This window comes from Crotalus tigris, unplaced genomic scaffold (genome assembly GCF_016545835.1).
Source record: "Crotalus tigris isolate CLP2741 ecotype Arizona unplaced genomic scaffold, ASM1654583v1 scf7180000023830.6690815, whole genome shotgun sequence".
Taxonomy (NCBI): Eukaryota; Metazoa; Chordata; class Lepidosauria; order Squamata; family Viperidae; genus Crotalus; species Crotalus tigris.
In genome coordinates this window covers 5,589,550-5,601,971 of record NW_024100214.1, presented here as the reverse complement: position 1 = coordinate 5,601,971, position 12,422 = coordinate 5,589,550, and the positions used below count along the sequence as shown (strand labels likewise).

Below are 12,422 nucleotides of genomic sequence, written 5' to 3'. Positions count from 1 at the left end.
TATCAATTCCTCTAAGCTGTTTGCCATCTCTAAAATGGCACTGTGCTATGTTGGAACTCAAGGCTGTTATAGCAGACCTGGATAGCTACAGTCCAAAATGGTTTTGGATTGTACTTGCACCACAGCAGTACTCAAAATGACTGAAAACATCCAAAAGTATTTTGCTGGCTAATAGGAAGACATCTTTACCTCTAACTCAATTAATTGCGCATTTTGTTTTCTACAGTTTGTAAGCTGAATAATTTACAATTTCTTCTATATTTATTTGGCAAGGAGCACATATTTATTTTCTAAGTTCCCTCAAATGATTCCAAAACAGAAAATACGAGTGCTGATTTCCAGTTCAACTCTAATGATTAAAAACCAACTCCAGAACTGTCAAAAACATATTCAACATGAAGGCAGTATCTTTTGGTTGACAGACACAAAGTTTCTGAATTACATTAAGGATGAACAAGAGACATTCTGGTGAGAGAAAAGTTCCCTGAAGATGGGCTTCAGTACAAGTCTCAAAGCTCGGAAGACTAAAACCTCTGGTCCCGGTGACTGACCCATGTAACCATTTTGTTTCCTTATGACTTGCATAACAAACACATCTATATAGATTACTTACGACTTGCATCTGGTTAATCTATTCCTTCTTGGATGTAATGATTTCCATGAAAGATAATTGCTCATCATAAAGCTAAGCTGCTCACTTTCTCTCTACCTTTGTCTGTTTGCCACAGCTCTAGAAAATGGATTGTCAGGTTTACGTTCTGGCATATGTAATGAAAAATATTCTATTATCTAATTAATCAGATACAGATTACTTCCTGCAAAGTCAAAATATATGTTGAAATTATTGGTATATACAAAGGTCACTTCTGAAGAGGCTCCCTGCCCTTCCTAATTTTATTTTTCGTTTGACAACCCATAGCACATATTATTATTAGTTTTTAAGATATCATGTAATAATGTGGAAGAACACTGAAATGGAATTCATCATGTGTAAATGCCTAAGTCAGCAATCTGAATGAGGCTGAAATGCAATCCATATATTCATGAATGAGATTTAGAATAAGACGATGGGAACTGGTTTAACCAAAATATTTTTAATAAAACTTCATTACAACTGCTGACTGTAATTCAACATTTGTTTTCTTTTTCAAACTGCCATATTTGAAAATAGAAAAGACTCTAATATACTTAGAAACTGACAAAATCCCTGATGTAATTAAAAGCACAATCCCCAACTGTCTAGGTGGAATTCATTAAGTCATTTTTTGGGGGTGATGCTAAGTGGCTAAGGAATTTCCCACAGATTACCAATCTGATTTCTAATCCCAGCAGTTTCGCCTGAGAACTGTAAAAACTTTGGTTCATGTACATGCAGCACCATAAATTCTTCATATTTATTTCTCCAGTGGGGCATAGTTCAGGAGCTTTTCAATCAGGTCTACGTGGGCAAGCAGCATTCTGCGACAACAGTATCTTTTCAGACCCAAAGCATCCAAGGCATCACTAGGAACAAACAAAAGCAATAGTATTTTTTTAAAGAAAAGCATCATGCTTAAATCAGATCCCCCCAAAATAAATACAAATTCAAGGCCTCATCCACAAAGGGAACAAGAATGAGAGAAAAAGAGAATGTGAGCATCCGCAACAGAGGACAGTGCAACTAAGAACTAATCAGAGATCATTAGGGGAAAAAATTGTGAAAGAAGTTGCCTCATAAATGCTCTGTTAATTCTACTTGGATCAATTACTAGTTTTTAGATTTTTCTACTCATAAACATGTGTCTGATTTGATTGCCTTGAGCATTCCCACTTAAAATCACATCTGGTGTCTTGATAGTCTAGTGAGAGGAACTGCTGTTTTGATCGAAGAACCAAGGCTATTTGTTTGGGGAAAAAAGATGCTTTTGACTACTTCAAATCTTATCTTCTTAACCAGACAGATGTAAAAGATGGCTTCTGCCCTACAGGAAAATGTAAAAAGAAAATGTGGGGAACTTTTAGATCTATGATTTGCTTATTTTCTTTCCACCCCAGTGCTTAAAAATTCTATCACAAAAGTCACACGCAGCATTGGCTTCTAGCACTTTCCAGCAACTTCTTCTTTTTCTCCTCCCCAACTGCACAATATTGTATTTATACAAAGAAAGACTCTGAACATAAAAATAGCCTGTTTCAAAACAGAAGAGTAAACAATGAGAAAAAGACAGGAATCCTTTGTAATTCCTAGCTTCCTCTCCTTTTCAAGCTATGACTGTCAACTCTACCTGAAAATAATTGTGACAAATCGTCTTTTCATGCTATCACTGTGTGCGTTGTGTGAGAGACACATCTGCCTATGAACACATGTCTATGCATATGCCTGCAAGAATCCCCATTCTATAAAAAGGGCAGGATTGAAACACAAAAATAATTTACTGAACCAATAACTACTCATTCAAATTAATTTCAGGGCACATGTTGCAATGCTGGGTGTAGTGCCACTCTCAAGAAAAAGCATTTAGTTTTTTCCCCCAGTGGTATAAATGCAATATGGGAGAAACTCCTTGCTCTGTAATGATTTCAACTATCAGACCTTGCTGTATCATCCTGGATTGATTGCATCACTCTGATTTTATCATTCTAATGAGTGCAGAGCATTATTCAGGTGGAGGGATGGGAAACTGTATGTTGGTTTTAGATGAATACTTGTTCATTAGGCTCTGTCAGCTCTCGAGATCAGATGTAGCTATTCAGCCTCTATTTCAGGGGTGTCAAACCGCCGGCCCATGGGCCGGTTGCATCATATGAAGGCCATGCCCACCCTAGCTCCAGCAATGCAAAAAAAGTCACGACACGTCACGTGACGCAGTGAGTTTGACATTCATACTCTATTTAGTGGAAACAGCTTATCTGGGCTTAATCCTGACCTTCCAGGTAAATATTCCATTTGTTTCTATTCTATATAAATCCAGGATTTCCATAGGGACTAATTAGCATCTTTCAGATGACAGAGTCATAGGCACTAACAAGGATAGCAATATTCTGAGAAAAGGTGGCATTTTTCAAGTGTTATTATTGTATATTTTGACATGTAAGGAAATATTACATTCTAAATGAGAGACTACAAGTAATCCTTGACTTACAACAGCCACTAGGATCAAAATTTAAGTCATTAAGTGATGTGGGCATTAAGTGAGTAAACATGTGACCAAACCTGATTTTTTACCATGGTGATTAAGTGAATCACCACCGTTTTTAGGAGAATCATATGGTAATTAAGTGAAAATCTGCTTCACCAATTGACTTTCATTGTCAGAAGCTGGCTGAGGTCACAAATCGTGATCACATGATTGCAAGACATTGCAATTGTCATAAATGTGAGGTGATTGCTAAGTGCAAACTGCAATCACATGATCGTAACTTCGAGGATGGGTCATAAATTGAGGACTACCTGTACAGCTCATGATTTGGGTAAGGATGTGTTTGTACGCATAAAATATTTAGAGCATTTAACATTCAGTTTGAGATGGCAGTCCCTCACAGATCAAGTAAGTGGAAGCTAAAAAATATAAGCAGAGAAATGATAAACACAAAATGACAATCTGTAGCTTCCCCAACAATTTCCACATTTCCACATCAAATGAAATCCTCTTCACAGTGTTCAACCTCCAATCTATTCCAACAACAAAAAAACTAAAAATAGATCATTACACATTTTAATAGTGATGTATTATAATTGTTGTATTTGTTTTATTAGTGTTTTGATGAAAATTCCAGCATACATAGATTGCAGAGTTGTATAAGCTTATATGGAGATGATTTTATTGAACTCCAAGGATTTTATTTCTGAGTAGAAATGCATAAAAACACATTAATTTTCACCAAAACTGCAGAAAAGCTGAGAGTTGCAAAAGAATTGTCATATACCAATTTTTACGAACCCATGCTCCAGCTTTTAAAAACCCTACATCTGATAATATGGAGCTAAACAATTAAGCAGAAATGATTATGTTCTTTTGTTCAATATTGGTTTTAGTCAGTGCTATTTGAAGAAATTCAATGTAAGTGAAAAGCAACATTTTGAAATATGGCAGAATCTCTGCATCTCTGGACAACTAGCTTATTCAGGTGACCTGACTCTTTTTTATTACAATAAATTATTTTAACAATATCTGACATTTTTGAGTGTTCTGAAAATTATCAGACAACAGTTACTACAGACAATTCTGCTGCTAGGAGGAATTCAATTATGCACTGTATGCTCACTTGGCCAATCTAAAATCATACAAAAAATTGCAAGAGAATTTAGGCATACACTCAATCAGACGTATTTATCATGCAAATATTTTAGTAATATCCTATTTAATTTCAGGCTGTAGATCCTCAGTTTCCAATTCTGTATTCGCAATGGAAAATCAATGGCTATCACAGCATGATTAACTGCAACAGAGACAATTCTACCAAGGTAAGGAAAATGGTGAATATAGCACAAAAGAGAATAATAGACAATACTTTCCAAATACTAGCAGTCAATGGAAGAAATATTTCTCAGGCTTTTATAGTAAATAATGGGATTCAACATAATGTGCCATTTAATTGCTATTATTGAAAAACAGTGTTATATGACTGCAAAAGTAAGCAAGCTTTTTTTTTTAAAGAATACATCAGTATTAGGAGCTACTGGAACAAGATTAATATTTTAAAATCAGTTACTTGATCTGTTTTGTAATATAATAAACTAAAATGTTACTCAGAAATACACTTCTAACAGGACACTACAAGGGAATAATTAAACAATGGCTTATCCTGTATAAACAATCAACCAAAGCCTCCAGCACACATTTCTCATTAGCAACATTTGCATTCAGTGGCATGGAAATAATATACTTAAATATTATATTCCAATCCAAATTGTTATATTAATACAATTGTTGCTTATCTTATAAAATAGTTATGAAAATATAGGAGTCGGGAATGCATACCCTTCTGTATATTCTGCTTGCAAAAGGCCAAGATATGCCTCCCATTTATTTCCAACTATTTTACCACAAGTGAAGCATCTCACAGGTATAATCATTTTGACCTATGAAAATATAAACAAAACAGCATAATTAAACTCCAGGCACAAGATATATATAGAAATTAAATGCAATTAACTTCAGTTGAACTGAATTGATTTGCAGCCTATTATTTGTCTGAATTAACTACCGTATATTCCGGCGTATAAGACGACTTTGGAGAGCGATGAAACAGCCTCCGAACTCGGGGGTCGTCTTATACGCCGAGTCATAACGTTTATTTATTTATTTATTATTTCCGGCGTATAAGATGACGTTCTAGGCATACGACTCGGTGTCGATCATCTTATACGCCGGAAATGACGTCATTTCCGGTGTATAAGATGATCGACACCGAGTCGCATGCCTAGAAAGTCATCTTATACGCCGGAAATAACGTTATAAACTACGTTTATTTCCGGCGTATAAGATGACTTTCTAGGCATGCGACTCGGTGTCGATCATCTTATACGCCGGAAATGACGTTATTTCCGGCGTATAAGATGATCGACACCGAGTCGCATGCCTAGAAAGTCATCTTATACGCCGGAAATGACGTCATTTCCGGCGTATAAGATGATCGACGCCGAGTCGCATGCCTAGAAAGTCGTCTTATATGCGACTCGGCGTCGATTGTCTTGCGACCCGGCGTCGAACTCGGGGGTCGTCTTATACGCCGGGTCGCCTAATACGCCGGCATATACGGTATATAAGGAATTCTCAACTTATGACTACCATTGGAATTGGAATTTCTGTTGCTAAGCAAGGGGGTATTAAGTGATTCACACCCAATTTTATGATCTTTTTGCCATGGTTATTATGTGAGTCACTGCAATCGTTAAGTGAATCACATGATCATTAAGGGAATTCTGGCTTCACCGTTGACTTCACTTGTCGGAAGCTCGGTGGGAAAGTCACAAATGGGCACCATATGACTCTGGCATGCTGCAACCATTGTAAATATGTGCCAGTTGCTCAGTGTCTGAATTTTGATCACATGACTGTGGAGATGCTGCAGTGGTCATAAGTGTGAGGACTGGTTGTAAGTCACTTGTTTCAGTGCCATTGTTACTTTGAATGGTCATTCATTAGATGAATGGTTGTAAGTCAAGGACTACCTATATAACCCAACTCTAAATGTATTTCCTTGGATAGGGGCACTAAGGATATAACTGTTGAAGTGAATGTGGATTGAATAGTGGGATGTCTGGGAATCCCAGGTAAGCAGGATCAAGTACATATGCAAAAAAATCCCATCTGAATATATCTATTTTTAAAAGATGTTTATATACATATTTCTGGCAGGTGGGGCTTGCTGCCACCCCTTTGGTCAAGGAATTTCAGGTTTAGGAGAAAAGCATTTCTTTTGCCATGGCTCCTGCTCTTTGGAACACCTTGCCACGGGAGATAAGAGCCAACCTCATTCTCTTTGCCTTTCAGAAGGGCTAACTGACTATAGCTTGAATATATTATGGGAACCCAGGTTTAATTTTGGCTTAACCACAGAGCTCTCTGAGTAACCAACAAATGAAGGGTCCTTGGTGCTCTCTGAGCTTCGCTGTTTTCTTGCAGACTAAGTAACATCAGTGCTGGTGCTGATGATGTTACCTAGTTTGGGTAATGAAATGTCTGCAAGAAAACAACTAAGCTCAGAGAGCACCAAGGACCCCTCATTTCAACCCTGAGCTACAAATATTCTCCTTTATTAGTAACTAACAAATGTATTACATTTTTTCAGCCTGACGCCCAATTATCTTAAGGATTTTTTACACCATTTCTCAATAAATGTCCTTCTGACCATTTTTCATAGTATTTGAGCTATCTGTGGGATAAAGAGGGAATCAGAATTAGTGTATACCAGCATGACCTGGTGCAAGATGTCTGTGTGCTCAAATATAATTAATGAATCAGCTTACCAATGGGTACTGTCCTGAAGAAAAGACAGAGTTAAATGACAAAACTACTTCTATTAGTGAAACTAATTGGAAACTGAAAACTGTTAAAACTATTTTGACACTTATCCTGCTTCATTCATGAAATGTTTTGCAAGGGTTCATGTGATGTTTTTCCACATTTTTTTCTATTAAACAGTTTATGCTTCCAAATAGAGAACTTACATTATTGTCAATAAAAAAACATGCTTCTGTTCTTTCCTTATTTGATTTTTTTAGATTAAAAAAGAAATATGAATGGAATATAATGAAAGATGCTATTTAGGTATTTGATAAAATTCTGCAAGGACCATTTTGCAATAAATGTTTTATCTGATAGAAGTGGTTCTAGATTTTTCATATGTAAAATTTGAGGAATTGTACAGAGGCGCAGGCTGTATCAATCCCTATCTGTAATTCGGTGTTTTCTCATCACTCTTTTCAACTCTTTCATTGTAGGAAAAAAACTAAGAAAAGATCTAATAGCTACTTGTGGTACTTCTAGAGCAGGGATGTCAAACTCAGTTTCACTGAGGGCCACATCAGCATTGCGGTTGCCCTGGGGGGGGCAGGTAGGTGTGGCCAGAGTGGGTGCAGCCTAATGGGTGGGTGTGGATGGAGTGGGTGTGGCCTACTGGATGGGCGTGGCCAGTTCTACATCATTCGCATCAAGGGTGCCTATGTAGGCCCTGGGCAGGAGTGGGACAGATCTGAGGGTCTCTGGCAGAAGGGGGTGGGACCGGGGCAAGTGCCAAGGCATGGTCCACTGGGGCAAGTGCCAAGATGGCCATCACAACATTGTACATTGGCTCCCGGCTGGCCTGGGCCAGAGCCAAGGCAGCAGGGGCCGTTCCCTCACTGTTTCCAGGATGGCTTCGCAGGCCACATGAAACCACTTTGCGGGCTGCATCCGGCCCCCGGGCCTTGTGTTTGACATGTCTGTTTTAGAGATAAGGCTTCTTTCTGGACAGCTAGTTCATTTTGAGTTTCATTTGGGGCATGTGCAAATGTAACCTTCCCTGTTTTTCCCCTATTACTTATCATTTCTAGAAAAAAAGAAACCAGAAGGAAAAATTGGAATTGTTACAGATCAGCTGTTTGCATGATATTGCTCATCTAATTAATGATAATTTATTCAGTGTAACCTACCATTATAGTGAATCATAAATTAATCAGGCAGGTTACCTCCCCACAGCACTGTAGACCAAAATTTAACAGCATGAAGCGCAATATGTTGTACAACCCCAAACACGGTAGGTTTCACATACTGTATAGGTTCTAATGGGGGGTGTTTGGTGTTAGCTCAGCGCTATGCGTTTGTGTGAAGTTGGCAACTCCATAAACTATGCGTAGCACGAAGCTTGCTCCCCGTTAAAACGCTCTCGTGGGAAAGCCTCTGAACACCACGATTGCACTCCAGAAGCAAGTATTCGTCCTTTTCTTCATCAGGTATCTTTTGTGAAGAAAGAGACACAAAACACAATAAAAATCAAACTGAAAGGATATGAGCTGCAATTAAACTGGTGTCGGCCCTTATTGGGAAAAACATTCGATGGTTGGACTATGTAGGACACGCCACGTCCTATTTGCAAAGCTTAAAAGCCAAAGGCAAGTTCAAAAGCCAAAGGCAAGTTCCTCTCTGGTCGCTCAGGTTACCTGCCACGCCAACCCGCCAACAGCTCCCTCCCGTTCAACCCCAGGCGACGAAGCTACCGCCGGTCCACGCTTTCGCAAGGTCACGCCCACTATCGCGGGCGCTACTACTCCGCAAAAGGGGAGAAAGAACATTTCTTGGCTTCCCTAAGTGCATTTTAGCTTCCCGGGGCAGTAATAAAAAATAGAGACGTGTATCCATAGATATCAGCGTGATCTGTGAAAAGCTGAAAAAAAAAGTTTCTCTTTTTTCTTTTTAACCCAAATTGACCCTCCTAAGGATAAAAAAACAACAACAATGGTACGTTCCAAGAGGTACGGCACCGCGGTTGGCTCAAGATAACTGCGTTCCTCTAGAGCTTCGCGATTCTCGTGTGCGGCGCGCTGAGTATCTGCTGGTGCGTTCGGCTTGCGGAGCGCCGAGTTTTAGGCAGCGGCTTGGGCACCGAGGCTCGTCGGAAGCAGCGGCGAGGCGGCAGGTATTTCCTCGCTTCTTTTACCGTTGCCGCGGTTGCTGTTTGGGCGACACTTGTTGCCGAGAGTTTTTCTGACGGAGAGTTCGGACCGGGGATGGAAAAGCTGTCTCCCCGCTCCGCTGATTTGCTCTGCAAACTGGAAAGCGCAACTGGTAGTGTTGCAATTGAGCCGTGTTAAGTCCCCCCCCCACTTGTTGATGGGAGCAATTTTATACTAAAAAAAATAAGCGGAGGGGAGGCAGCGGATAGAAAACGCTGCTCGCTGCGGTTGTCGGTCTACTACTGTTATCTTACGTAGGAGGCCGGTTGGTTTATTTCGCTGCTGCCGAAGAGCGATTTCTTCTCGCATTTGCCCCAAACCGCTCGAGTTAATAAGAGATTTGCGCTGTTTCGTACGTGTTTGCATGCGCGGGGGAAAAGATGCAGGAGCGGTGATTGCGATCTCACGCGGTGTGTTTTTAAATATCGAGAGAGAAAACTCTTAAATGGAAACCTGGTGCTAGTAAAACAATACCAAACCTTCCTTATTTTAACTTGGGAGACCGAGTTGAGGAGAAAGCAGGGATTTTCCATTTCCTTGGCTGCGCCGGCTCTTCTTGCTCATCGTTTTTCGTTTCCGAAAGAAGGAATTGTCTTTCTTTCCTTCGGAATGTTAAGTTAATAGAGCCGGTGACTATTTTAATGTCACGCGAAAACTTGCCCAGTATAGGTTTCTGTTTTTTCCGGGAGCTGGTTTAATTTCTCCAGCCTCTTGAGGGAAGAGCTTCGGCGCTCGGCTTTGAGGAGGCAAATCGGCCGCTGTTTCTGGTTGGTACATCCCGGTTTCTTTCCGTGCACCTTTCTTAAGACGTAACCCAAAGGGGGTAGTAGGTGGTGGTGGGGTCATCAGTGGGTTTACACCCGGAGAAGGATGTACGGCCTTTGAGGGGAGACGTTTAGACTGGGGAAGGCGAGCAAACCTGTTCAGCAAACGCCTGGTGGAAATCCGCGGATCGCTTACAGAGAAGCAAGTCCCGTTTGATCAGTTGGACGTTGCTCTTCTGGTTAAGGTTGCACATCGAAAGACATACATATGCGCTGCTCTTCCTTCCGAGCATTTCGGCGAGATTCGGCCTCCTTTTCGCTCCGCAGAAATTTTATGAGGCATTTCAGAACGGGAGATGGTAGCTGATCTAAGATCGCCCCGTGTAAACTTAAGAGGCGGCGTGTGTGTGCTAAGCACGTGAAAATAAACGGGGGAACTGCCGATTGCTGTATAGCGTACTCCGTGGTCCTGTAATCCAATGAATAAGTTTCTCTACAGTGCGGACCGTTGTTTATGTCACAAGACTAGAACTTTTCTGCTCTTGTGAGTTTGGCTGAAGGAACTGGGTGTGGCTCATTTGACTTAATCTAGCATAATTTTGGCTTGCTTCTCTCTGGGCCAGATGTGCTGAAGAGGCTCTAGTCTAGAGAGTTTCCTTCCAAAGGCTGGGAGTTATTCACACTTGTTTAGAACTGAATCTTATACCTTTAGGAGGATTGTGTCCAATGACAAAGTTGGAATTGGGTGGAGTTATAAGTCATGGGGGAGAGGAGAAGATTTGAAATATACATGGGATCTTAAGTCTGCAGATATGTCACTGCCTTTCTTCAAGTTGTATCTGCACTTTTAGGCAAATGCTAAAAGAAAGGTTACAAGGGTTCTTTGAATGTCAGAATGGAATCAAAGTCTGTTTGAGAAAGAGGGCATGAAGGAGCTCTTCCCTACAACTTGTAAGGCTACCAGAGAGATGTTTTGGACAGGTTGAAGGATGGAAGTTTTTTGATGGTTTTGTAACAGGTAACCTATATCTTTTGGGGATCTTTGGATTCATCATCACACTACCACAGCTGATAGAGTTGTGCATGTTTCAAATTCAAAGTCACCAGGGTCTTTGATATATGCGAGGAGGAATGCTCTGGTAGTTGCCTTTTTCTAGATTCTGTGGTTGGCCTTTACAACTGTTGCTCAGTGTTGGAAGAAAAGCCCACAGAACTAATTTTTTTAGCAAATTTGATTCAGTCTATTGGGAAATTGAAGAATAGACTCTTTCCCAATATCCCTATTGACCTCCTTCACTGCAAGGAAAGGAGGAGCTGCAAGTCTGAAGAAGTGTTGACCTTCATGAAAGTCTCCAACCGTAGTGTTCTCCCATGTCTTATCTTCTGTTTTATTTTATGGAACTGATACTAGTTATGAACTGTTGGAGAACAGAAAATCTAATAGCATGCCAATCTTTTTTTTTTCTGTGGGTATGGTAAAAACTTCCAAAATTCTGGAAGTTAGCTATTGTGGAAAAATAGGATACTATACTAGATATGTTTTTGGTCTGTTCCAGCAGGATTCCTAGTTCCAGAGACCTCTGTTATTACGGTTAGATTCAAGATGATACAGTTGTGATACCACATATTTTTGTATATTTAAAGTAGATGCTAAGTTGGCTGATATATATCTGCACTTGAGTTTGGAGAAAAGAGACAGCACAGCTGGGTTGTGAAAGTTGTGGGAAGCAACATTAGACAATTATTTCATTTTAATGAATTCATTACTATATGGTTCTGCCTAATACTTTACTCTTGGAGTTTCCAAGATTATTTTTTATCACAGTTTAACATTACACATGCCTTCTTGAAAGTAATATGAACTTGTTTCCTTTGTTTGCTACCCATGTGGGATTTTACACATATTCTTGAAATTCTTTCCTTTCTGTGGCACTTGTGCTACACTTTAGAATCTGTAAAAGTTTTACCTTGCCTCTTTTGGATTGAGTTAGTCAGTCTTAATATGTTTTAATTGTTGAATATTGAATAACACTTTTGTCTCCTTTCTTTGTTAATCTGAAAATTAATGTGACTGCTTTATAAATTGCGTAACACAAGCAGTTACCTTGCTTTCATACGTTCCAAAATATATCTTCTAAACATTTTTGAAACATACTCAGGCCTAACGTTCAGTACTTTAACTTTGACCTCTTACTGTATGTGTGCCCTATGAAGTTGTTGATTAATACGTAAATTAAAAGTAACAGGAAGATGTATGACAAATATAAATGTATCATTGATTCTGATTCTCACAATATTGATCTCAGTGTAAGCAAAATAGGAATGTCATTGCATGAGAGAGGTATAAGAACTCTTGGGAGTCATTTGAGTATTTGACAGTATTTGAGAGTATTGAGATTATTTGAGGGGCTGCCACAAAAAAGAGGGTGTCAAACTATTCTCCAAAGCACTAGAGGGCGAGACAAGAAACAATGGTTGGAAACTGACCAAAGAGAGAAGCAACCTGGAATTAAGAAGAAACT

The 12,422-nt window shown here is 39.6% G+C and overlaps 2 protein-coding genes across 3 annotated transcripts in view; one reads left to right on the top strand and one right to left on the bottom strand.

Annotated features, from left to right (window-relative positions):
* Positions 1 to 1,078: 1,078 nt before the first annotated feature.
* Positions 1,079 to 8,713, bottom strand: POLR2L (RNA polymerase II, I and III subunit L). Of its 2 annotated transcripts, XM_039322123.1 has the most exons (4): positions 8,624 to 8,694; positions 8,117 to 8,420; positions 4,962 to 5,062; positions 1,079 to 1,503 (listed from the first exon to the last, which is right to left on the bottom strand). In XM_039322123.1, the coding sequence occupies exons 2-4, from the start codon at positions 8,117 to 8,119 to the stop codon at positions 1,395 to 1,397; spliced, it is 213 nt and encodes a 70-aa protein (XP_039178057.1). In that variant the 5' UTR covers positions 8,120 to 8,420; positions 8,624 to 8,694; the 3' UTR covers positions 1,079 to 1,394. The 2 variants fall into 2 exon arrangements, with proteins under 2 accessions (XP_039178057.1, XP_039178058.1); XM_039322124.1 differs by lacking the exon at positions 8,117 to 8,420 and having other exon boundaries at positions 8,624 to 8,713.
* Positions 8,714 to 8,982: 269 nt separating this feature from the next.
* Positions 8,983 to 12,422, top strand: part of TSPAN4 (tetraspanin 4) — a 692,998-nt gene continuing 689,558 nt past the window's right edge. The window contains exon 1 of the mRNA XM_039321934.1: positions 8,983 to 9,099. The gene's annotated coding sequence lies outside the window, so the exon portion shown is untranslated. The remainder of the gene's footprint in view (positions 9,100 to 12,422) is intronic.

Coding starts and splice junctions, on each gene's coding strand:
- POLR2L (XM_039322123.1), bottom strand. Junction 1,504..4,961: donor CAAGCAGAATATACAGAAGG/GTATGCATTCCC, acceptor GTTTGTTCCTAG/TGATGCCTTGGATGCTTTGG.